At 45.7% G+C, this 26,869-nt stretch overlaps 2 protein-coding genes across 4 annotated transcripts in view; one reads left to right on the top strand and one right to left on the bottom strand.

Annotated features, from left to right (window-relative positions):
- Positions 1–3,570, top strand: part of pnkp (polynucleotide kinase 3'-phosphatase) — a 12,996-nt gene extending 9,426 nt beyond the window's left edge. For all 3 annotated transcript variants that reach the window (XM_056283099.1, XM_056283097.1, XM_056283098.1), the window contains 4 exons: positions 775–884; positions 2,188–2,275; positions 2,445–2,512; positions 2,819–3,570. In XM_056283099.1, coding sequence (XP_056139074.1) covers positions 775–884; positions 2,188–2,275; positions 2,445–2,512; positions 2,819–2,939 — 387 coding nt within the window. In that variant the 3' untranslated portion in view covers positions 2,940–3,570. The remainder of the gene's footprint in view (positions 1–774; positions 885–2,187; positions 2,276–2,444; positions 2,513–2,818) is intronic.
- si:ch1073-280e3.1 (complement C2) lies at positions 3,558–26,869 on the bottom strand. The gene is made up of 19 exons (XM_056283096.1): positions 26,773–26,869; positions 26,511–26,611; positions 26,100–26,247; positions 21,343–21,528; positions 12,675–12,848; positions 12,486–12,584; positions 11,220–11,353; positions 10,860–11,001; positions 10,556–10,690; positions 9,570–9,674; positions 9,294–9,431; positions 8,815–8,921; positions 8,566–8,692; positions 8,205–8,352; positions 7,811–7,884; positions 7,630–7,724; positions 7,343–7,475; positions 3,849–3,898; positions 3,558–3,753 (listed from the first exon to the last, which is right to left on the bottom strand). Exons 1-19 carry the CDS (start codon positions 26,828–26,830, stop codon positions 3,571–3,573), a joined length of 2,337 nt encoding a protein of 778 aa, XP_056139071.1. The 5' UTR covers positions 26,831–26,869; the 3' UTR covers positions 3,558–3,570.

Raw genomic sequence — 26,869 nt, 5'->3', positions numbered from 1 at the left:
TTGGATCTTTTTTTGGAATGTCATTATTGTGGTCTTTTTGGGGTTTACTGTCAGGACCAAGGTCTGAAAGTAATGTTGTAGCAGATCCAGGCTCTGCTGTAGGCCATCTGCTGTGGCGGACAACAGAACCAGATCATCTACAAAGAGTCATTTCACCGCCTAATGGTGGTGACTTACACTGGGGAAAGAGGACTTTTCTTGTATAGTATCCATCCAGTTCATTAATGTAGATATTGAAGAGTGCAGGGCTGAGGTTACAGCCCTGACGAATGCCTCGCCCTTGGATAAAGAATTCTCTTCTTTTTTTTGCCAATTTTTACACTGCACATATTGCCAGAATACGTTGATTTAATAATACCATATGTTTTACCCTGTACACCACTCTCAATAACTTTGTAGAAGTCCTGCATGCCAAATAAAATCAGAAGCTTTTTGGAAGTCAGTAAAACAATGTTAAATTTTGGTTTTGTTTTAGTTTATGTGTTTATCAGTTAAGGTATGTAGGGTGTAAATATGATCGGATGTGCAGTGTTTTGGTATAAATCCAATTTGGCTTTTGCTCAAGACATTGTGTTTGGTGAGGAAGCTCTGAAGTCTGGCATTCATAATACTACAGAAAACCTTCCCCAGATTACTGTTCACACAGATGCCTCGGTAATTATTAGGGTCAAATTTGTCTGCGTTTCTATAGATTGGGGTTTTAAGTCTATGATTCCAGATATCAGGAAAATAACTAATACTCAGAACCAAATTGTTCATATTTTATTACCTCAGGACATGCTAGGTTCCTGGCAGAAATGTGTGTCGGCATGTGAACGCGCTCTACAGGAAGGCCGCAGCGTTGCTGTAGACAACACCAACCCAGATCTGGAGTCTCGCAAACGGTAAGCCAGAACTGTATCACTATGGGTTTGTTGCGTGTGTGCGCGTGTGTGTGTATATATGTGCGTGCACATGATAGTGAATTCTCATGCTGCCATTGGTGTCTGTGGTTACATGCTGCCATTGTTTATATCAGTAGTGTCTTGAGCTTTCTTACACAGAGAAGCAATTAGAGTATTCAATTTTTCCCCTTTTTTGCAGAAAGTCAGACTGTGTAGAACCTATTTAGACTTTTGATTAAATAATGATGGTGAAAGGAGACTTTGGAAAATCTCAAGTTATCTTGAGACCACTGTGAAAGTTTCTCTGAGAATGTGCCAACAAAAAATGTTGGAATGGAATGGAAGATGTTGACCTGTTTAACCAGCTGGGGACACAGTTAAGATATTTTAGATATTTCGTTACAGATTACAGAGGTGGTCTTGTCAACTGGGGGGGAAAAAACCTGCCTAACACTCATCTCCCTGCCAGACTAGTCTAGACTACAAAGTTCTTCATTTTGATTATAATAGATTTAGTTTGGTTTCTTTCCTGTCTTGGAAAACTACATTCAAATGAGTAAAATAATTTATACATCTGTCTAATGTTAACATTTTCTGATATTATGAATTTAGTCTAATAATTCCTCACGATAAAGAAAACTCCATCTGATATTGTCCGAATTCTAATTCCTTCAGTTTGAGAGAGCTACGAATCATCGCACAGAGAGGCGGAGCTCCTGCATGGGGCAACAATACATTTATGAAAGCCTTCTGTCCAATAAACGCTGAGATATTTTTTCCCATGCAAGAGCACTCATACTTTGACTCCCATTGAAGTCCGGTGTCCGGGCAGGACCCAAAATGACATTTCAAATTCCTGATGTCCAATAAACGTTGATCTTTGCTCCAGTTTTCTTGAATCTGCCATAGGATCCAATTGAAGCTTGCCATCAATAGGGTTCTAGGGGCTGTGCTTCCACAGAAAAATTCATGTAGACTATGCTGTCCACCTAAAAACAGATTGTGTAACAGCGATAGTGCGGATATTTAACTTTTTATTCGCTAAAATATTGAATTGCACCATGAGTGAAAAGTCATACAGACACATTGATAAACATTTCATTGGTGCATTCATTTTTTTAATCAAATTTTTAGGGAAAGCCATGCTTACCTTATAGGCTTATTGCAATCACTTCTGGTTTGTATGTGTGCGTGGTTGTGCTGAATTGCATCTTTATGCATATGTTTAGACACTCCTGCCTCTCTATACCTGTGTTTTTGAGCATGTGTATTTGTACATCAATGCTTTGTGTGTCTTTTCCAGATATGTCGATCTGGCCAAGGCAGCAGGAGTGTCCTGTCGCTGTTTCAACTTCTCAGCCTCTCTGGAGCAGGCCAAGCACAACAACAGAGTAAGACCAACCTCTCCTCTGTTTCTGTCCCCTTTCCACAGCCTTTCTCTTGTCCATTTTACCTTTCGTCTCTTTGGTATTTATTAGCTCTGCACCAGCTTTCGAATAGTACTCCTTTCATTTTATGTTTGTGTTTAAAAGTCCCTAAATGTACTTTTGTGCTCTACAGTTCCGTGAGATGGTCCCTTCAGAAACCAAACATCCCAAGGTCAATGACATGGTTTTCCACAGCTACAAGTAAGTCATCTTCCCACTCCCTTTCTCCCACTCTATACAGCTTAGAAAATAAATAAGAAAATGAGATTTCTGTGCATTTGTAACTACAACCAAACCCTCTTTAAGTACTTATACACAGAGCCCCAGCAGTGCCAGCACAATAGGCAGCTTATTTTATGAATACTAGCATCTAACATGTCCAGTGTTTGTGCTGCAGGTGAATTTGCTCCAGTTTCCAAACATTCAAATTGCTGAATGGGAATATCATTTGAATGTCTTGTATGAGATTAATATTGGTCATACTAACTGCAAAGTTTGTGTTGACAGGAAACATTTTGTGGCACCCAGTCTCTCTGAGGGCTTCTCTGAGATACTACACATCCACTTTGTCCCTAACTTCAAAGACAGCCAATCTGAAATCTTGTTTAGACAGTTTTCTGAGGGATGACTGGATATCTTACACATCCTTCTGGTGCAGTTTAGATGCCAAAATACCAGCCAATGAGGTATCTTTGTCATGAAATCCATCCAGTAAACAAAAATCACATAGATTCAGTAAACAAAAATCACAGATTTACTTGTTTGCCCTAACTTTAGTGCAGATAGCTTATGGGATTTTGACTTGACTCACCACACTAAACCTCTGCTTTGCTCACCAAAGTAATATTGTACCAAAAAACAAAAACAAAACCCCAAAACCTTTTTTGGCATAAATTAACAGTTCTATTTAAATTTGAATAGTCAGAGGTGTTTGTGTGACGATCACATGCTGGACAAACTTGAAGTTGTGCTTAGAAGGGAGGTTAATGCGAAAGGAAATAAGGAAAGCTGGTGGGTATAACTTTTAATTTGTTAACAAAGTGCATTCTTAAAGTGAATAGACTGCACTCTATAGCATTGTCTGTCAGAAAACAATGGTTCTTGTCTACAATAAAGCCTTAGAGAACATTTTGAATACACCTGGCTGGCTGTGATTATTTCTACCATTTAGAAATATGTCTATGCTGTGGTCTAAGAGATAGCCATCACAACAAATATAAGAGGTGGGAATTTGACTAAATTTCTTGACTGCAGTCCTCTTAGTTGTCCACAGGCAAGAACTTAATCTCCTGACCCAGGTGCTGCCTTAACCATGGTACTACAGTGAATAGGCTGATGTGGAAGTCCCGAGCATCGGGAGGTGGCCTGTCACTTTGGTATCCTATCATAGCTGGGTCTGATGTCTCACAGACCTCTTTGGTGCCCCAGCTCACTACCCCCACCTGGGGATGATACAGATGCAGAGCAGGCGAAACTTTGTTACAGCATGGCAGCACTGTGAGATAAAAACATTTAGATGAATCATGATAACACCAACCTGAAAGTAGCGCATTCTGTGTTGAAGGAACAGGGAACCACCAGAGTCACCTGTGGGGGAAAAGGAAATTAACCAGTCCCTCTATTAAGCTGGTCTTTATATACCATACGTAATTGTTGACTGGATGTCAATACCAATATCTTTGATATTTGTCGTGGACTGTCAGAGGGAGAGAGAGAGAGAGAGTGTGTGTGTGTGTGTGTGTGTGTGTGTGTGTGTGTGTCATGGAGAGAGTACAGTTAGGTCCGTAAGTATTTGGACAGTTACACAATATTTGTAATTTTGCCCCTGTACACCACCACAGTGGATTTGACATGAGGTATTTGAGATGTGATTGAAGAGTAGACTTTCAGCTTTAATTTAAGGGGTTGGATAAAAATATGGCATTAACTGTTCAGGAATTACAGCCATGGATATACAGGGTCACCTCATTTTCAGAGGCTCAAAAGTAATTGGACAAACAAACATAACTATGATTATAACAATTATATTTAATGTTTGGAGGAAAATCCTTTGCAGTCAATGACTGCCTGAAGTCTGGAACCCATCGACATCTTCAAATTCTGAGTTTCCTCCTTTGGAATGCTCTGCCAAGACTTAACGGCAGCTGCCTTCAGCTGCTGGTTGTTTGTGGGTCTTTTGGCCGTTAGTTAGATCTTCAGCAAGTGAAAAGTATGCTCAATTGGGTTGAGGTCAGGCAACCGACTTGGTCACTGATGAATATTCCACTTTTCTGCCTTGAGAGACTCTTAGGTTGCTTTCTCTGCTTGTTTTGTGTCATTATCCATCTGCAGTGTGAAGTGCCGTCCTCTCAGTTTTGTGACATTTGGCTAAATCTGAGCAAATGGTATATCCTTTATAAACATCACAATCCATCCTGCTACTTCTGTCAGTAGTCACATCATCAATAAACACCAATGACCAAGTTCCCCTGGCAACCATACATGCCCATTTCATAACACTACCTCCACCATGTTTGACAGATGATATGGTATGCTGAGAATCATGAGCTGTTCCTTTTGTTCTCCACACTTTTGCTCTTGCCATCCTTCTGGTACAAGTTAATCATTGCTTCATCTGTCCAAAGAACCCTGTTCCAGAACTGGGCAGGTTTTTAGATGTTTTTAAACACAGTCTAATCTGGCCTTCCTGTTCTTAAGTGACACCAGTGGTTTTCACCCTGTCGTAAACCCTCTGTATTTATTTTCATACAGGCGTCTCTTGATTGTACACTTGGACAATGATACCCCTACCTCTCAAGAGTGTTTTTGACTTCACTAGATGTTGTGAATGTGTTTGTCTTCACTAGGGAAAGAATTCTGCGACTGCGATCATCCACTGTAGATGTGTTCCGTGGTCTTCCAAGCCTTTTGGTGTTGCTGAGCTTGCCAGTGCATTCTTTCTTTTTAAGAATGTACAGAAATGTTGATTTGGCCACTCCTGAAGTGTTTATTATCCATCTGATAGACTTGCTTTGCTTTTTCAGCCTAATGATGGCCTCCGTCACTTGTATTGACACCTCTATGGACTTCATGTTAAGAGTTCCCATGAACAGCTACCAAACGCAAATATAAATACACTGCTCAAAAAAATAAAGGGAACACATAAGCAATGCAATGTAGCTCCAAGTCAATCACACTTTTGAGATATTAACCTGTCCAGTTAGGAAGCAACACTGATTTGTGAATCAATTTCACCTGTTGGTAAATTGTCTAATTTCCACCTGGTGGAAATTAGACAATTTGCAAGACAACCCCTATAAAAGGAATGGATTTGCAGGTGGTGGCCACAGACCATTTGCCTGTCCTCATCTTTTCTGGCCGATCTTTGGTTAGTTTTTCATTTTGCTAGTGCCCTCACCACTAGAGGTGGCATGAGGCGGTATCTGCAACCTACAGAAGTTGCTCAGGTAGTGCAGCTCATCCAGGATGGCACATCAATGCGTGCTGTGGCAAGAAGATTTGATGTGTCTCCCAGCACAGTGTCCAGAGCATGGGGGAGGTACCAGGAGACAGGCCAGTACACCAGGAGACGTGGAGGGGGCCGCAGGAGGACAACAACCCCGCAGCAGGACCGCTATCTGGTCCTTTGTGCAAGGAGGAACTGGAGGAGCACTGCCGGAGCCCTACAAAACGACCTTCAACAGGCCACTAATGTGCAGGTTTCTGCTCAAACAGTGAGAAACAGAATGCATGAGGATGGTATGAGGGCCCGACATCCACAATTGGGGCCTGTGCTCACAGCCCAACACCGTGCAGCCCGATTGACCTTTGCCAGAGAACATCTTGGTTGGCAGATTCGCCATTGGCGCCCTGTGCTCTTCACAGATGAGAGCAGGTTCACACTGAACACATGTGACAGACGTGAGAGAGTCTGGAGACGCTGTGGAGAACGTTCTGCTGCCTGCAACATCCTCCAGCATGACCGGTTTGGCGGTGGGTCAGTGATGGTCTGGGGAGGCATATCCTTGGAGGGCCGCACAGACCTCTACGTGCTAGCCAGAGGTACCATGACTGCCATTAGGTACCGGGATGAGATCCTCAGACCCATTGTCAGACCATATGCTGGTGCAGTGGGCCCTGGGTTCCTGCTCATGCATGACAATGCTCGTCCTCATGTGGCCAGAGTGTGTCAGCAGTTCCTCTATGTTGAGGGCATTGATGCTATGGACTGGCCTGCACGTTCCCCTGACCTGAATCCAATCGAGCACCTCTGGGACATCATGTCTCGTACCATCCACCAACGCGATGTCGCACCACAGACTGTCCAGGAGTTTACCGATGCCCTGATCCAGGTCTGGGAGGAGATCCCTCAGGAGACCATCCGTCGTCTCATCAGGAGCATGCCCAGATGTTGTAGGGAGTGCATACAGGCACGTGGAGGCCACACACACTATTGAGCCTCATTTTGAATCGTCTTGAAGAATTTCCACAGAAGTTGGATCAGCCTATGTTCTCATTTTCCACTTTGATTTTGAGTATGATTCTGAATCCAGACCTTAATGGGCTAATGATTTTGATTTCCATTGATCATTCTTAGGTTATTTTGCTCTAAACACATTCCTCTGTCTAATAAATAAAGATTTTCAGCTGGAATATTTCATTCATCGAGGTCTATATTGTGTTTTTTAGGTGTTCCCTTTATTTTTTTGAGCAGTGTACTTGGAATGAACTCCAGACCTTTTATATGCTTAATTTGTCATGGAATAATGATGGAAAATGTCTTACTTGCCCATGAAACCACCTGTTCGTCAAGTGTCCAATTACTTTTGATCCTCTGAAAATGGGGTGACCATGTATAAAACTGGCTGTAATTCCTGAACGGTTAATGCAATATTTTTGTCCAACTCCTTAAATTAAAGCTGAAAGTCCACACTTCAATCACATATTGGTTATTTCATTTCAAATCTACTGTGGTGGTATACAGGGGCAAAATTACAAATATTGTGTCACTGTCCAAATACTTATGGACCTAACTGTATGTTGACTACAGACCTTTACAAGTGATGGAGTCCTGGTATCCTTCGGAGCCTCCAGTACAAAGGAAGCGATCGGGGATGTATTCATCCACAGTCACATCAGTGGGCTTTGTTAGAGTTTGTTTAGCCTTCTCCACACACTGCACCCTCTGGAGAGTCCATGATAATTAACCAAACATGAATTGCCCCTCATTCACAGAAATTACAGGAAAATTGTCTCCCACAAAATTCCTGAATTACAGAAACTTCCAAACGCCCATAAGAATAAAGAACCCGAAAGCATAAACATCAGCCACTGCTCACATTACTCTCTGTTTGAACACGTGTTTCCTTGCGTTTGGAGTCTGTCTTATGGATGAAGAAAGCAGGAGTCTGCCTGTGTGGTAGGAGTTCCTTTCCTACACACACATACATGCATACAAAGAGTTAAATGTCATCACTGGGCCACTAGCTTTTGTAAGCAAACTGAAAGGTTGGGTCTTACTGTGCTCTTCACAGGTGGAGTTGAAAATTCTCATGGCCCGGCTGGCTGGTTCAGTGCAAGGCAGACAGATAGGTCTGTAATACAACATACACACATTTTTGCAATGGCATACTAAAACTCGCACAACATTCCATGGACTTCCATTGATGTTTTTTCATCTTAACCTCGACATCGTCCAATTGTAAAGTGAAGAACAGTGTCCTATTTTCAACTCGGAGATACACTCTGGAAACAAAATTAACAAATTATTCTTTTTATGCTTGTCCCTGGAAGACCAGCAGCCTTGGATGTAGCTCTCAGTTTTATCCCCAATTGCCAATGATTGTCCTGTCTTCGATACTGGTTGTGCACAACGGTTGATTTGTGTATAAGATATTTCTTTGGGCTATCTTACCTAGCTTTCCAGGAGAGAGGTATACTTTTGTCCACCTCCACCAAAGCTATGTCATAGTCATAAAACTCAGACACGTTTCTGTGTTTGAGCCTGCTGGTGTCGTATTCGGGGTGCATGATCACACGCTTGGCAAACACTGTCCCCTCCCCTAGGGATCAGAGAAGACATCTGCATTACATCAGCATCAAGTGTGTGAAATTAGCAAGGTATCGAACAGAAACAGAAATGTCTTGCCTTCTTCAATTCTTTTCTTTCTTTAAGGTGTTTCATTTCTGTTCCCTTTTCCTGCTCTCCCTCACGCTCTATATTTTTCTTGCTTCAATGCTTGCGCAAAATTTCAAAACTATTTCCCTGTACTGACCGTGTTGGACCTCCACCGGTTGCCTCACTTTCTCGTTGCTTGCTCTGGCAAAACAGTGAGCAGCGGTCAGTACCCAGTTCTGGCTCACGATGGATCCTAAGCACGTCCTCACAGTTGATCCCTCAGACTACAGAGAGGAAAAGGGTTAAGAAATAGCAAAAAAAAATTAGACAAATGACAGTAATATATGAAAATGATTGAAAAAATACATTCAGAAGAATTCAGTGGGAGAGCATATTGAGTTTTCACCATTGTTAGAGTGACATGCCAGGGTCTGGTGTACACTGGTTTGGTTGGCTCGTGGTCACTAGAAACGTATTCCTGGGCCACCCCGCACCTTACCAAACTCTCATCACCTGTATTATTTAACATTAACAACAACATCAGGTAAGAGAATGGATTGAAAAGCGGTTGATATTACCTGCTATTTCATATTGTTAAACTGTGTAATTATCAGGATCTGATGTTTGAATATTGTATAGCTCCATGTCACACACACTGAACTTGTGCCATCCGCTATCAGAGGTAAACTTTGGTTTGTAGCTAGTCAGTCAGTCATTTTTAAAAGCCACACAGGCCCCCAGTTTGTCTTCAGTCGATCCTTTCCATTCATAAAATTGCTTTAGTTGCTCCCAGGTTTGATTGCCGGTTGAATTTGTTAATGTGTTGAATATGTACTTTTCCATATTTCAGTGTTGATAAGACATCTGAGTTGAAGACGTATTTACTGATCATGCTGTTGAAGACCTCCCCCAGGGTATTGTAGTCCCTCAGGATGAAGAGATGCTTCTCGCCGCTCTTGTTTGAGGAAATGCCATTCAACTCAACTGTGTTGACTTTTTCCCCAACACCAAATACATAGATGTCTGAAGACACACAAGCAGATAAGCCTGTATATGTATGTACACATGCTCACATTTTCTGTGGAGGTATGTAACACATCTTACCTACAATGGTGCCTAATCAACAGTCAGCAACCCACTGGTTTGCCTAAAACATCTTACCCAGCAGGGTCTCATTTGTGTGTTCCTTGGCTCTGGGGTTGTAGCCCAGTAGGGCCCGGATTTTAAACAGGGCATTTAGGGGATTGGTGCCTGTGTTTGAATAACCTGCCGGGATAAAAAAAAAAGAAAAGAGGAATGGTTGATTACACTTTGACAAGAAAGGGTCGCTCTCTTGACCCTTTTTATCGGAGGAATTGTATTTCAAGAACTCAAAGCAATTGTTAAGCCTGGCTATTTTTTTATTTTTTTGCATTGTGTAATTTTGCACTGTGCACCTGCATGGACCTGTAGCAGCCATTTTAATTGTTACGATGTTTCCCCTAGGTTTGAAATGTACACAGGACATAGGATATATTTTAATTGTCCGTATGGGGAAATTTGTCTTGGACGTTGACACTGCAACAGTTGTGTACACAGACACAATGACCCATTCATACTTTTGTACACATGAGTCCTGTCCCTAACAAATACATTTCTCATGTAACAGTGGACACACCAACATGCCATTCATACATAGCTACTGGCAATGGCGAGGTGTTGCACAACTATTATATGGCCAACAACCAACATTAACAATTAGCATTGAGAGTCCTAATGGGCATAGGCCGGAATGAATGTTTATGGTGCGCTCGCCTACCCTGGAGAACTGTGAATCTTCTACCGGAAGGAACAGATTGGAGAATGTGAGTTGGATCAGATACTATTTTCTGAGCCCGTCTGATAAGAGACTGCTCTTGTGGTGGTAGTGCGCACTTGGGGGTAGAAGGTAAGGGTGGGTACTGTGATGCAAAACAACAACAACAGTCGATTCATTTTAATAAATAGTGATTTTGTATAGATTTCTTTCAAGAAAATTGTTATAGTGGGTCTCCAAATATACTTGGGCCGCTCGTCCATGTGTGGGAAACACTGTCATAGTAGCTGGTTTGCTCTACCTATGTGTCTAAAAGACATTCCATGTAATCTGAAAGCGCTTTTCTTGTTACCATCTGTTTCTACGATGATAATGTTCTGTGTCTCCTCAAAGTGGCTCTCTTTGCGGTTTTGTTTTAACAAGGCTATCATTTCAGCGACACGGTATAGCGCTGCGTAGAGGTTAGTGCCCGTCTTGCTCCCATGGCCTTCAGGTAAACACATGAAAAAGCAAATGAGAGAGATGGATCAATGCACACGTAGATACAAACATTACAGTTGTTTTTGCCAGAACCAAACTTGCAATATGGGAAGTCACAACAAAGGCAAAAAATATGAATTTCAAAAAACTGACAAGCTGATGTTGTGGTATCCTACTTTTGTGGTCAAATTTCTTTAGCTGACTTATGACCTTCTCAGCTTTGCTGCTCATGAAGGTATCGGTGATGTTCACAATGTCTTTTGCCTGGCTGGCGAATGAAGTCACGTGGAACTGAATCTGCACCTCGTAGCTGTCCAGCTAGACAGGGAGTAAATAAAAGAATGCTTTTTCCAATATCTGAAAGATCAACTCAGATTAAATAGATGAAGTCAGGCAAGCATTTGTTCGTGTTTTCAGCATGTTCTTTGTCAAAGTTGGACACATTTTGACAGAATCCTCTCGTTAGTTTCATTAGTTTCATAATGTAAGTCTATGGGTGCCTGTGTTGTATTGATATGATATCAGATTCCACACACCTTCCCAATAAGGGCAATAGTGGCTTCTCTGGACTTCTCAAAGTCCTCCAGGGAGATACTTCCTGATGTGTCCAATAAGATAAAGATGTTCATACGACTGCCTTGAGTAATGCGCACGGTTCGCCCAAAAGACACTTGAAGGAGAAGAAAGAAATCATTGCAGACATGCTCCCCAGAACCTTCCTACCACACATGAACACACATGACCGTAGCCTGCAAAGTACTCATGTATCTCTTGGGTGATTCCATTACGAGAGCATGCGCTAATGCAGTGGTTTTCAAACAAAGGGTCGGGTCCCACAAGTGGATCACAGCAGGGGACCAGGTGGGTTGCGGGATGTCCACAATAAACACATTTTGTTTGGCAGTAGAAAAAAGGATACATTTATTTTATATTTTATCATAAAAAATGGAAAACAAATGTGTCCCTTTTTCTTTTTTTTTTCAATACAGCACTAAAGTAAACAGTGATTTCATACAGTCAAGTATTATTCACACAGTCAATGTGAATAATGCAATGATTTAAAGTGGGGGTAATCCTGGGCGGATGTTAACAAGAGCTATCTAATTCTGAAAACAGCCTGCAAAAGAATCCGCCCCCTGACTTTTGCCTAAGAGCCTCCTGAACTGGCAAACTGATTGACAGCGAGTAGGGACCAACTGAGACGTCGGCTTGTAAAGGCGTCTCCTGGTTGGCTAATAAGGAACGGGTACAGGGACACTTTTCTGTCTCCGTTTGCCAGCAACTAGAACGTCCACAGAGACTGAATTTGTTTCTCAGTGTATCTACTTACTTGATGGTTATGGGGATGACCAAATATTATAAAAAGTGTTCTAAATTAAATCACTGATATCCACTTTCAGTGTAATCCAAATTAGCCCTAAAATAATGTTAAGCGTTGACATGCCTCGTCTGTTTCATTTGATCATTAGTAGGCCAAGACTGAAGAGTGACAAGTGGAATACTGCGTTGATGAAATTCAGACAGGTTTGTTAATAGTCTTGCTTATTTTTTTAATTGCTCAATATTTTGGAAGGTCCCGGGCCAAAATGGATCTCCACAGGTGGATCATGGCATTAAAAAAGTTGGGAAAACTTTTGCGCAACTACACTTTCTTCTTTTCTTTTTTTTTAACTTTTAAAAAAAAATATTTTTATTAATTCAATTTCATCAGAAATGCAATATAGATAACAGTAGTACTTTTACGTTACTATACTGTCAAAACGTCAAGATGCTCAGTGACGTCAGTCGCAAGTCACACCCACCTTGCTTTTTGTACTGCGGCGACATCACATCCATGAGCCCGGACAGTGACCCTGCCATTGCCGCCGCCACATTGGTGGGGGAGTCGAAGATGTATGGGGCTGTGTTCAAGAACAAGGGGATCGATTACACACTGTTTTGTCAGATGGACGATGTGCTCTACTTATCTGCAAATCTGTGAGAGTCCATACCCTGACATCGCGGCTCTGAACCGCTCCACTTGCTAACGTCCAAGCAGAACCGCTCAGCAGAGCCAAGCAGAGTCAGACCAGACTGACACTGGTAGTCCACCTTCTCTCCGGTCCTGAAGTTTCGCCCGGACCGCAGGGCGCCAGGAGGAATCCCCGGGTCTGTGCAGTCATCCGCTGGGTTTGAACAGAGAGAATAAAGTAGTGTAAAAAAAAAAACAAACACCGTCCGGGCGGCGTGGCGGTCTATTCCGTTGCCTATCAACACAGGGATCGCTGGTTCGAATCCCCGTCGAATCCCTGTGTCACCTCCGGCTTGGTCGGGCGTAGGAAGCCGGAGGTGGATCTGTGTCATGCTCGCTGCACTAGCACCCCCTCTTGTCGGTCGGAGCGCCTGTTCGAGGGGAGAAGGAACTAGGGGGAATAACGTGATCTTCCCACGCGCTACGCCCCCTGGCGAAACTCCTCGCTGTCAGGTGAAAAGAAGCGGCTGGCGGCTCCACATGTATCGGAGGAGTGAAAAAAAAAAACCTAAAAAACTTACACCTTGTACTGTACATGACGTGGTTATCAACCGATTTGGGTCCTAAAAACGTCAAAAAAAGAGAGTTGTATTTGTGCTATGCGTCTATAAAATTGTGACCATTGAAGGTAAAAGATGATTTTAATTTGCCCTTGTAATTATATATATATATATATATATATATAGAGAGAGAGAGAGAGAGAGAGTTTTTTTTTCGGAAACCGTCAATGATGTTGATAAATGTGCTCAACAAATGAGGAGCGGAATATATTGTAGCGAATTCGGGGGGCGACCACAGGAACTGTCGCAGCCGGGACGCGAAGCCGTATCTACCGCACCGCGGGAGACGTCGCTAACCGCTCCACTAAAGGGACCGACGTGTCTACTTATCCATGCACGTTACACTACCCCCTAGTGTAACGTGCATGGATAAGTAGACACGTTACCTTTGACATAGAGCCTTTACAAATTTGGTAATTTCAGTAATGATAGATTTGTTTTGGTTAAGGTTGTTATACCCATATATATTACATAAGATCATAAAGTTAGTATTTATTTCAAAAACACAAATTATCAAATGACCAAAAGTATTCCTTTTAGTAGCCAAAATTTTCCCAGGGAAATTGTTTAAAAGAATAGCAACTCCCGCTGACCGATTTGTACCATGACTAAAATGTATTTTGTCTCCCCACTGGTTTGACCAGAATTTTTCATCCATGTCATTTAAATGAGTTTCTTGAAGAAGAAAACACTGCTTTTTCATTTAAAAAAAGAGGAAGGTCGATTTTCTTTTTATACCATCTCTTAGACCCTTAATATTAAGTGAAACATAAGCGAACATAGAAGATATACACAAAAAGGGAGTAAAAATCTAAATTAAAAGAATTCACGGATGTTAGTTTTTTGGAACTAAAGACTGTTGTAATGCCCCTGTCTGGAACTACTGAATACAATAAACTCTTACTACAAAACAAACATTCTTGTCCTCAAATTGTGAAATCTAATTAAAGTGAACATATATTCTTATAGTTTCGCCTCATTCTACCTGCTGACTTTTAAAGTGCTAACCTTCGTATGAGATCAGGTAAAGGTAAATTCGCTCGACCTCCAAACAGATCTCATTGAAGTGTTACAAAATTTCTTTCTTTCTTAAAACATTATAAAAACCTTGAGAAAATTGTTAGGGTTTCAAAAGAGAACATCTCAGATGTGCTTGTTTTATCTTATTATTATGTGCTCATTAACATCGAACCTCTGAGGTAGGCCTCTAAATGTATGAGTGCGCGAAATAACTGACGCATTTTTCCGTTTATCCTATCTAACCTGTCGGCTTTACAGAAATCTTCCTTGAAGTGAATCCCTAAGTCCTTGCAGATCTCGGTAGTTTTTGGACAGCTTCCAGAAGGCATCCTGGTGATGTCGTATGGCGAACTGTATGATGACCTGGCGGTATCCTCTCTCCTCCCGAGGCGGTGCACAGTGTCGACCACTGTTTCCATTGATGTAGACTATTGCGGCGCTATTTCGGACAGGATGTCCATGACAACGTCTCTCGGATGTGCTGGTCGTCTTTTTTTTTTCAAACCACATATTTTGAGGTTCCAGCGCCTCTTGTATTGCTCCAACTCAGCCACTCTTTCCTTCAGCTCCTCGTTTTCCTTGATGAGACGGGGCATTGCCTTTTCCACTGATTGTATCTTGAGTTTGCAGTCTTTAATGTCAGCGGCATTCATCTCCACTAGAGTCTGGTGAGATAAGCCACCATGACAGTTTTCTCTCAACTGATCACCGAAGTTGTCCAACTTTAAGGTTACCTTTTCTACAGCTTCGACGAGAATCGCATTTGGAACTGCATTCGGCTCTTGTGAGGTTCTCATCTTTACAGGTTGCGGGAGAACTTCCGCTGAAGTAACAGGGTAAGTTTTCTCTTCATACCGTTGTTGGTTGAAACTTCCATCATGATCAAGTCGTGATCGATCGTGCTTGCTTGGCCTGAGGCCACACTTAGCTTAGCGTTAGTTTCTGTCTTCTCACGCGGCATGGTAGATCGAAGAACTTTCAGGTTCAACTTTGTAGTTTGAGGTAGTCCAATTATTTGCTCAGATGTTCACTTTACGGTTTTTATCTCGTTTGACTGGCAAAACTTGAAGTTCTCATGTAAATTTAGGGGCAATTGAGCGAGAGCTTAGAAATGCCAGCTTGCCCGGTTCGCCATCTTCCGGAAGTCCATGTTGACGTACTTCCCCGCGATCAATTTACATCTGCTTTAATCTTTTGTCTTTCGTGGCATCGTCTGTCTATATATTCTTAGTTTGATACTTATCTTTACTTACATTCAGATATTCATTAAGTTTATGCCATTTAGTCACCATTGTGGAGTTAGAAAACAACGAGACAGGAGACGTGAGAGTAGACGTAGTCGAGGTAGTTTACTAGCTCCAACTTAGCATGTCATACATCTGACAACGACACTGAACTGACTGTGAACTGGAAGCGGAAGTGCATTATCTGACCCCTCGCCTCTTCCCTTAAAGGTACACCGTCCTCTTAGGTGAATGTCTCTCGATATATAGATGTGGGTCACCACACAGGCCCCCCCAGAATTCACCTACACAAAACAATGCAAAACAGCAAAAGTGCAAGTCATGAACATAAAAATAGACCCTACAACAGAACAGTCAATGACATAGTGCAAAGTCACGGGGAAAACAGGTGACGAGTCGGGGGGCGGACCCTGCGGCCATAACGGCTGCGCTTCACAGGAGGGGAAACAGATGGGGCCGAAACCCAGGCCGAAGCAGGAACAGAGGCAGGTGCCGGGGCCGACCTAGGAGGGCGCCCCCACCGCGGGGGTAGGGCCAATTGCATTGGCTCCCCAATGTCCAAGTGAGCGGGCTTGAGACGGTCTATAGCGACCCGCTCCGGCCTGCCCCCCATGTCCACCACAAAGTTCTTATCCCCCGCCTCCAGGACGCGGAAGGGCCCGTCGTATGGGGGCTGCAGCGGGGACTGATGGCTGTCGTGCCTAATGAAGACGTACCTCGCCGATGGTAGATCCTTGGGGACGTAGGACCGGGGGAGGCAATGTTGAGACATCGGAACGGGAGCGAAGGCACCGGCAGCGCTCCGGGACGCACTGAGGTGAGAGGCGGCCGACCAGGGAGCCGTAGCATCCGGAAGAAACTCCCCCGGAACCCGCAGGGGCTGGCCATACACCAGCTCAGCGGAGGAGGTCTGGAGGTCTTCCTTCGGGGCCGAACGCAGGCCGAGCATGACCCACGGGAGCCGGTCCATCCAGTCACAGCCAGTGAGGCTTGCCCGCAGAGCGGCTTTCATGTCCCGATGGAACCGCTCACAAAGTCCGTTGCTCTGCGGGTTGTACGCCGTAGTGCGGTGGATCTTCACCCCCAGGTGCTCAGCGACCGCCGTCCAGAGCTCCGAGGTAAACTGGGAGCCCCGGTCGCTCGTGATGTCACCAGGCGTGCCGAAACGGGCCACCCAGCAGCCGATGAACGCCCGTGCTACCTCTGCTGCCGTCGTGGAGGACAAGGGAATAGCCTCTGGTGGCCCTGTCCACAATAATGAGGAGGAACGTATAACCACGGGAGGGGGGCAGGGGACCCACCAGGTCAACATTGACGTGGTCAAACCGCCTCTCTGGAACCACAAACGGCGCCAAAGGGGCCTTGGTATGGCGGTGCACCTTGGCGCGTTGGCACGCCACACACGAGCCAGCCCAGGCTCTAACATCCTTACGGAGCCCAGGCCAAACGAACTTGACGCTCACCAGCTCGAGGCCTTCACTCCCGGGTGGGAAAGGCCGTGGACGGTGTCGAAAACTCGGCGCCGCCAGGAAGTAGGCACCAGGGGGCGCGGTTGACCGGTGGAGATGTCACAGAGGACGGTGGTGTTGGCCGCGTCGAACGTCACGTCCTCCAGCCGTAGCGCCGTAGGGGTCGACCGGTAGTCTTGAACGGTCGCGTCCTTGGCTTGGTCCGCTGCCATAGAGGCGTAGTCGAGTCCCAAGTGAACGGCGTTAACAACCGCCCGTGAAAGGCAGTCGGCGACGAAGTTATCCTTGCCCGACACGTGTTGTATGTCCGTGGTAAACTCGGAAACCGCCGCGAGATGGCGCTGCTGACGCCCAGACCACGGCTCTGAGGTTTTGGCCATACAGAACGTCAGCGGTTTGTGGTCCACGAAAGCGGTGAACTGTCGGCCCTCCAATAGGAACCTAAAGTGTCTGGTTGCGAGGAAGAGACCCAGTAGTTCCCTATCAAAGGTGCTGTATTTGCGCTCGCTCTCACGGAGTTGTTTACTGAAGAACGCCAATGGCTGCCAGCCCCCCCCCCCACCCACTGCTCACACACGGCCCCCATGGCGTAGTCGGAGGCATCCGTTGTAAGGGCTATGGGGGCGGCAGGCGACGGGTGAGCTAGCAGCGCAGCGTTGGCCAGCGCGGTCTTGGCGGCCACAAAAGCCTCGTCCATCCCCGAAGACCAGTCCAGCTCGTCCTTAGACTTCTTACCCCGCAGGGCCTCATACAGGGGACGCATGATGTGGGCGGCACGGGGCAGGAAACGGTTATAAAAGTTCACCATGCCCAGGAATTCCTGCAGCGACTGTACAGTGCGGGGTCGGGGGAACATGGTGAAAGCCTCAACCATGGCAGGGAGGGGAACGGCCCCCTGTGGAGTGATGTGGTGCCCGAGGAAGGTGATGGACGACTCCCCGAACTGACACTTAGCTGGGTTGATGATGAGGCCGTGTTCGCTGAGCCTGTCGAACAGCTGTCTGAGGTGCGTCATGCGTTCCTCCGCCGACGCGCTGGCCACGAGGATGTCGTCTAAGTACACAAACAAAAATGGCATGTCGCGGAGCACAGAATCCATAAGGCGTTGAAACGTCTGCGCCGCCCCTTTAAGGCCGAAAGGCATATGTAAGAACTCAAAGAGCCCAAAGGGTGTGATGACAGCCATTTTTGGGACATCCAGTGGGTGGACCGGCACTTGGTGATACCCCCGCACTAAGTCGATTTTGGAATAGATGGCAGCGCCCGCCAGGTGGGTAGAGAAATCTTGTATGTGCGGTATGGGGTACCGGTCGGGGGTCGTGGCATTGTTTAGGCGACGGTAGTCCCCGCACGGGCGCCAACCCCCGTCGGCCTTAGTAACCATGTGAAGAGGGGAAGCCCACGGGCTGTCAGAACGGCGGACAATGCCGAGGCGCTCCATAGTCGAAAACTCCTCCCTGGCTATTGCGAGCTTGGCCGAGTCAAGGCGTCGGGCCCGGGCGTAAACTGAGGGGCCCACTGTGGTGATATGGTGTTCCATGCCACGCTTGGCCATCGCCGAGGAGAAGGTGGGTGTGGTGAGCTCAGGGAAATTGGCGAGCAGGCGTTGGTATGGATCCCCGGTGGCGAGTGTGTTAGCGAGGCACAGCGCTCCAGCCCCCCCAAGCGTGCAGGGGTATGACGCAAAAGAGACGGCATCAATCATGCGACAGTTTTTAACATCCACCAGCAGGTTGAAAGCACAGAGGAAATCCGCACCTAGGAGCGGGGTGGATACAGCAGCCATCACAAAGTCCCAGCCGAAACGTCGGCCGCCAAAACACACATCCACATGTCTGATACCGTACGTCCAAATGGACGTGCCGTTGGCGGCGTCCATCTGGGGGCCGTGACTGTCGGTCATCGTGTCCACAGCTTGTGCTGGTAGTATGCTGCGTTGAGCGCCAGAGTCAACCAGCAGCCGTCGGCCCGACAAGGAGTCTCTGATGAACAACAGCTTGCAGTCACGGCCGGCGCCCATAGCCGTTAACGAGCGCCGGCCTTGGCGTTTCCCTGAACCCTGTAACTGCAGGGTTTGTGACACTGTTTTGCTTTTGCCCCAAACCTGGCATGGTAATAACAGAGCCCGTCGTCAGGTTGGCGGCGGTCTGTCACCGCAGCCGCGGTGTCCATATAGTCGTACACAGGTGGTGGTGGGGCGGTCTGGTGGGGTAGCAGGGCATGCACAAACTGTTGCCGGTTGGCCAGGAAAACCCTGTCTGCTTCAGCAGCCAGAGAACGGTAGTCCTTGGAGGCGGCGAGAGGAGAACTGGCCAGTGCTGTGCGTACAGGTGCGGGGAGCTGCCTCAGAAAAATGTGTGTGAAAAGAAAGGCCGGATCAGCCGATCCCAGCACAGACAGCATTTTTTCCATTAACTCAGACGGTTTGCCGTCGCCGAGGCCATTCAGGGACAGTAAACGGTCTGCCTTCTCCAGCTCCGACAGTTCAAATAGTTTCAGGAGGAATGTCTTTATAGCATCGTACTTGCCGGCAGCTGGCGGAGCTTCCAACAGTGTCATTGCTCGCGCCGTTGCCGATGCGTCTAACGCCGCCACTACGTGGAAGTACTGCGTTGCATCCTGCGTTATCCCTCTCAGCTGGAACTGGGCTTCCACATGTTGAAACCACGGCCGTGGATTATGCTGCCAAAAGTCGGGTAGCTTCACAGTAGCGGCGTAAATGCTAGCGTTAGCAATAGCCATGTTGTTAGCACCGGCGTCGGGAGCGGGTACCGCGGCAGCATTATTCCCGGCGTCTTCGTTGTCAGACATACTTGTATTAGTAGTTCGATCACGTCGGGGTCACCAATGTGGAGTTAGAAAACAACGAGACAGGAGACGTGAGAGTAGACGTAGTCGAGGTAGTTTACTAGCTCCAACTTAGCATGTCATACATCTGACGACACTGAACTGACTGTGAACCGGAAGCGGAAGTGCATTATCTGACCCCTCGCCTCTTCCCTTAAAGGTACACCGTCCTCTTAGGTGAATGTCTCTCGATATATAGATGTGGGTCACCACACCATATTGTTTAGTTAATTAGAACATAAGGAGGAATCCAAGTTAACGTTACTATGCACCATAATCCAAGTTAACTGTTACTATGCACTGCTAGTGTTAGGCTAGCTTTCATGTTATTTAGCTCAGCAGTGAAAAACTTATTCATGTAAAGGACTATGAATGAGTACATTCCAATAATTTGAGATTTGTGTTTTTGTTTGTAGTTTCACAACTTCCAACATTATTAAACTTGTGGACAACACTAGGCGTCTTCAGAGAGGTAATGTAAAGAAGGTGTTGACACTTGCTGCCAGCGCCCTTGCTCAGTAGCGAGTAGAGGGAAAGACAGTGTCATGCCCCATCTGGTTAGTGAAGTTATCTTTTCGTTTCTCCCAGTGTTCTTTGTCTTGTACTACCTGTTTTATTTTGATACTCACCTCTTGTTTCGTTTCAGGTCCTTTACTTCCTGCCCTCATGTGTCTCCCTCCTGTGCGATTACCTGCCCTGCCCTAATGTGTTGCACCTGTGTCTCATTGTCTCCCCTCCTCCAGAGTGTTCCCTTCCTTCTGTGCCAGTTCGTCTTGTTCCTTGTGACAGCGTTCCAGCATTTTTTCCTTGTGTGAGTTTCTTAAGCCCTATAGTTTCCTGACCTGTTTTTTGCCTTTTTGACCTCGCCTTTTGCCTGCCGATTTGGACACCGTTGCCTTGTTATCTGATCACCTGTGTACCGACCTCATTCTTATTAAAAGGACTGATTTTTGTGAACTGAGACTGAGTCTGCGTTTGAGTCCAAGCCTGTGGTTCAGCATTGACAGACAGTACACCTACAGTATGAATGGGTGAATGAACTGCTTATTGTCCTGTCATGTCACACACTCTTTTCTTCTTAATTAGGGTTCATCTCCATTTCTTACACCAAATATTTGCAAGAGAAATCATTTCCTGTATATCCCTCTAGTTTTCAATAAGTGAAATATGAGCATCATATGCTAAAAAGAAATACAGTAAGCTTACCTACTGTAAGCTTGTAATCTCATGCTTACTTTAAATAACCAAAAACTAAATAGGTACATGCCTATGTGCCCTTAAACACCTTCCTTTTGATAATAATATTGGTACCTAACCTGATGTACATGAACCCGTTAGCTAACCTTCATCGTGGTGTAAGTCCATCCATTCCCAACTAATAAACAAAATGTTCCACATCCACAGTACACTCAGACACATGTTAAATATGTTCTGAACACAATTTGTAATATGTTCAGCAATTGCCGACTAATTAAAATGAAAACAAAAACTGTTTCTTCCTTCCTCACCATGGTTGTCACAGATGGGCACGTTTCCAGTCCAATCCCCAGACAGGGTGCAGTTTCTTTGAGCTGACCCATACAGGGGGAACCCCTCCTTGCAGGAGAAGCTCTGAACTGTCCCTGGACGAAACCACTGGTCCCTGGGCCAGAAGTTTCCATGGTCTAACTGGAGCTGGGCCGGACACAAAATCTCTGACAGGCAGAGAAAGAAGATGGAGGCAGGTACCAAAAAAGTGAAAAGAGGAGGAAAAAGTTAAACAGAGCTACTACGTGGTTCAATAGATACAACATGGTGGCTTAGTAGTTGGCACAATCATTACACGACTAAAAAGAGATTGAGTTTGATCCCGGTCCTTCTGTAAGGAGTCTGTACGTTCCCTCCGCATTTGCATGAGTTTTTTCCCACAGCCCAAAGACATGCATGTTACGTGAACAGGAGAATCTAAATTGCCCATAGCTATAAATAGAGTATGAATGAAAAAACGAAAACGAATCAATAAAGCAAAACTTAACTATGGTGAGACACAATTGCTCCTAATACCAGGGTCACCCATAACGAGAGACAAGGGGAAAAAGCTTTCTGGGACCCAGCCGTTAGGTGGGGCCATGGAGGCCAGCAATATCCATCCATCCATCCATCCATTATCCGAACCGCTTATCCTGCTGTCAGGATTGCGGGGATGCTGGAGCCTATCCCAGCAGTCACTGGGCGGCAGGCGGAGAGACACCCTGGACAGGTCGCCAGGCCATCACAGGGCCGACACACACACACGCACGCACGCACGCACGCACGCACGCACGCACGCACGCACGCACACACACACACACACACACACACACACACACACACACACACACACACACACACACACACACACACACACACACACACATACCTGGGATAATTTAATAATAATAATAAACTTATACAGCGCCTTTCTAACACTCAAAGTCGCTTTACAATAAACGGGGTGAAACAAGCCAACAGACAAACATAACACAGACATACAGGGGTGGATGGGAAGGGGGCTACAAGAGAGAGAAGCGGCAGCCACACACAACGCCAGCAGTACTCTCTAAATTGGACAGCTACAAAAGGGAAAGAAAAACGAACATCATAAATCGCAGATGAAGTCTAAAGAGGTGAGTCCTGATTAATGACTTGAATGTGGGCAGATCGCAGCAGTGTCTGATGTGCTTTGGGAGGGAGTTCACGGAGGGAGCAGGTCGAGTTCTCGGTCCTTAGTCTGCCTCAGATTTGGGGTGGATGAGAGGGGGGGGCACGAGAAGGCAATGGAGAAGAGGAGTGTCTTGAGACGGGATTGGAAGAGTGGGAGGGATTCTGCGTCTCTAATGATTTGGGGGAGTGACTTCCAGATCCTGGGAGCTGCCCCTGGAGAAGGCTCAGTCGCCAAAGCTGCGGAGGTTGGACCTGGTGGTAGAGAGAAGGGAGGCTGAGGTGGATCTAAGGGACCGAGAGGGTTGGTAGGGGGAGAGGAGGTTGGTGAGGTCTTGGGAAGCCAGTTTGTGAAGGGCTTTATAAGTAAGAAGCAGGATTTTGTAATTGATCTGGTGGGAGATGGGTAGCCAGTGGAGGTCTTTTAGGACTGGGGTGATGTGGTGCCAGGATTTGGTGAAAGTTAAAAGTCGGACGGATGCATTCTGGGCCAATTGGAGTCTCTTGATAGAGCTAGCGCTGATGCCATAGACGAGTGAGTTGCAGTAATCAAGGCGGGAGGAGATGAAGGCATGGATCAGTATCTCAGCAGCAAGGTGTGTGAGAGAGGGTCTTATTTTCACAATGTTTGGTGGATATGTGGCTCAAGGAAGAGGGTGGGATCAAGGATCACATCAAGGTTGTGTGCCTGGGAGGAAGGGGAGACAGTAGTGCCATCGATGGCGAGTGTGAGGTTGTTGATTTGGCTGAGAGTGGACTTGGGGCCAATGAAGAGTTCAGTTTTGTCACTGCTGAGTTTGAGGAGGTTTTGCTGCATCCAGACTTTAATTGCAGACAGATAGGAGTTGATGTGAGAGAGGGGTGGATTGTGAGAGGATTTGGTGCTGAGGTATATTTGGGTGTCATCCAGTGTTGTAGTCGAGTCACTAAACTTCGAGTCCGAGTTGAGTCTCGGGTCCCCAGTGTTCGAGTCCGCGTCCGCAAAGAAGAGTCCGAATCGAGTCCAAGTCAAGTCCACATTACCTGAGTCTGAGTCCGAGTCCGAGTCATCAAGGTTGAGTCTGAGTCGAGTTCCGAGATGGGCTCTAGTGCTCCACTCTGGCACTGTAAAAAAGCCATTGATCACCACATTCTATTAGAACGTGGGGATCAATGTTATGGTATTAATATAGCTATCAACTTCTTATGCCAAATTATTAGGGCCTATTACAAACAAAACTAACAAAAACAAAAAAACTGTCTTTATCAATTAACAAGTTCGAGTCCTCATCTCCAACTTCTGAGTCTGAATGCAGTCAATGCTCGAGTCCAAGTCCAAGTCTGAGTCATCAGTGCTCAAGTCCAAGTCGAGTCATGAGTCCTGAAAATCAGGACTCAAATCGGACTCGAGTCTGAGTCCTGGACTCGAGTACTACAACACTGGTGTCAACAGCATAACAGCGGAAGTCCAGGTTGAAATGGCGGAGAATCTGACCAAGAGGGAGGATGTAGATGATGAAAAGGAGTGGGCCGAGTACGGAACCTTGGGGAACACCTTGTGTGACTGTGGATGGAACAGAGGAGTGGTTGTGAAGTGAGATGAAGTTAGACCTGTTGGAGAGGTAGGACTGGAGCCAGCTGAGTATGGTGCCTTCAATACCAACATCTTTCAATCTGGTGAGCAGGATGTTGTGGCTCACAGTATCGAAGGCTGCACTCAGGTCGAGGAGGATGAGGATGTTAAGGGCTCCAGTATCAGCAGAGGTGAGGAGGTCATTGAGTATTTTAAGGAGTACAGTTTCAGTGCTGAGGAGTGGGCAAAAACCAGACTGGAGGGGCTCGAGTAGGTTGTTGGAGTGTAGGTAGGTTTGGAGTTGTGTGGCAGCAATGCATTCCAGGGTTTTTGAGAGGAAGGGGAGGTTGGAGATTGGCCGGTAGTGGTTGAGGCAGGATGGATCAAAACCGGGTTTCTTGAGAATTGGGGTGACAGCAGGAGTTTTGAAGGCAGAAGGGACAATTCCATGGGACAGTGAGGAATTGAAAAGGTTGGTGAGGTAGGGGCATAGGGCAGGGAGGCATTTCTTCAGTAGGGGGGTGGGGAGGGGAGCAAGGGAACAGGTTGTGGATTTTGATGAGCTAATGAGTTCAGAGATAGTGGTAGGGGCAACTGGAACAAACTGGGAGAGGCGGCGATCAGGGGGAGGGGTAGGGGCTGCCGTGTCAGATGCAGGAGACTGTGATTTGTTGATAGTGGGGATTTTGTCTGCAAAAAAAAATTGGAGGAATTAGTTGCATTGTTCCGGAGTAGAGTTGGAAAGGGCATCAGCACAGGGCTTGAGGAGGTTGTTCACAGTGGAGAGGAGGGTGTGGGGGTTACGGTTGGAGTCATTAATGATGGTGGAAAAATAGGCAGACTTGGCGGCAGTGAGGGCATCTTTGTAGGCAGAGAGGTGGAGGTGGTGGGCTTCCTGATGTACAGTGAAAGATATTTTCATGACGAGTCATTCCAGTTGACAGGCAGTCTGTTTCATTGTGCGGAGCTCAGGTGTGAACCAGGGTGCAGAGGTGTTGAAGGAGACTGTTTTTGTTTTGAGAGGGGCCAGTGTGTTGAGGGAGTCAGACTGAGTGGTGTTGAGGTGATTGGTGAGATCATCAGGTGAGGTAGAGGCTGGTTCCAGGGGGAGAGCAGATCAGTATTAGTATGACCGCTTCACCTGACCTACATGTCTTTGGACTGTGGGAGGAAACCGGAGCACCTGGAGCAAGCCCATGCAATATAAGCAATGATAATGACAATAGGCAATACTTGCCATTGAATGTAAACTGGCTAAACATATGGACTTTAAAGAAATTATAAAGGACTTTGCATCCAGTAAGATGAGGAAGATGGCTGTATAAGAGACAAAGATTAAATTGAATTTCCTACAAAGAAATGTGTGGTGTAAGTGTAGCAGATCTTTGTTGACCTTGGTGTGTTTAACTGTGACAATTAGTTCTATTATGATGTATGTGTGTCTGTGTGTGTGTGTGTGTGTGCGTGCGTGTGTGTGTGCCTTTGTGTTGCCCTCATTACTGAGTAAGTCTCTCTCAGTTCATGTGTTTAGTAGGAGAGAGAGGGCATGTGCATGCATTGATATGAGTAAGCAGATTTGGGGAGGGGGGGGGTCCCATTCACTAGACCTTTTTGGGGGGCCCAACCAATTCTGTGGGCAGGCCTGCAGAATACTAGTATGAAATGCAGTTCTATTAATCTATGTTCTTCTTCTTCTGGCTTGTTCCCTGTTTCTCAGGGGTCGCCATATTGACTTTTATAGTTTCCATCAACAGCACCAATGGTGGTCATTGTAAATACGGCCCTTGACCGATATAGTATGTTCTAGTAAATCCGCATACTGATTTGGCAAAATTTTACATTGGATGCCCTTCCTGACACAATCCCTAACCCCATGGACGGGGGCACAGGTAAGGCGCTGGATGCCATCCCAGTATTCATGGACTTACATCCATGCCTGTCACCATCAATTCCTTTACACTATAAGGGATCATAAAAGACAGAGAATATGTATTCAAATTGTCTTTCCTCTCCCATTAATAACCAAAACATTACCTTTACAGGAGGCCTGTGTTGATGGTCTGCCAGTAGCTGATCTCATGGGTGACCATTCCCCGTCAGCGCCACACTGCCTGTGTCTGACAGGGAAAGGGTACCGTCCTGGGCCACAATGATATGTCAGCACACTGCCCTCCAATCCTTCCTATGTAGCAAACGTTTAATCACCAGATTTACTTTTGGTGTTCACCTCAACAATGAACCAAGAATGTTGAAATGTCTCCTTTTCTAGCACTTGTCTTATAGAAGTTCTCATTTTCCCACAGTTTGAAGATGAATTCAGCGTCACATTTTAATGCAAATAAAACACATTCCGTGACTTTTTATCAATGGTTTATTTGTGCAGTTAAATTTACACTTCCGGCACTGTTATCCAGATTGATTTATAGTAACTTCGAGTTTTCATACCTGTGAGTATGTGACACTTCCACCTCTTATGGTCTCTGTAGTGGAGCAATTCAGGGGCTCATACTCATAATTATAGTCATATTCTTCCTCCTGCAAATACACTGGAACACATACACAAGATCACTCATGTGCAAAGACAGAGGGAATCAACAGATGGACATACAGTATGCACACATACACATACTGACACACTGAACCCTCAAAGTTTGAATGTGGTGATACTATGCAACATGGAGATTTAATATAGACACAGGCCACTCACCTTTGTGGACAGAGATGAAGAATAGGAATGAAAACAGCGGTACAGTATACAGTAACATGGTGGATGTTATTCCCACCAGCCTGTGTGTTTGTGTGTT

The sequence above is a fragment of the Lampris incognitus genome, chromosome 7 (genome assembly GCF_029633865.1).
Source record: "Lampris incognitus isolate fLamInc1 chromosome 7, fLamInc1.hap2, whole genome shotgun sequence".
NCBI classification, from domain to species: Eukaryota; Metazoa; Chordata; class Actinopteri; order Lampriformes; family Lampridae; genus Lampris; species Lampris incognitus.
The sequence above is the reverse complement of the archived record's forward strand: the minus strand, read 5'-3'. Positions and strand labels throughout refer to the sequence as shown.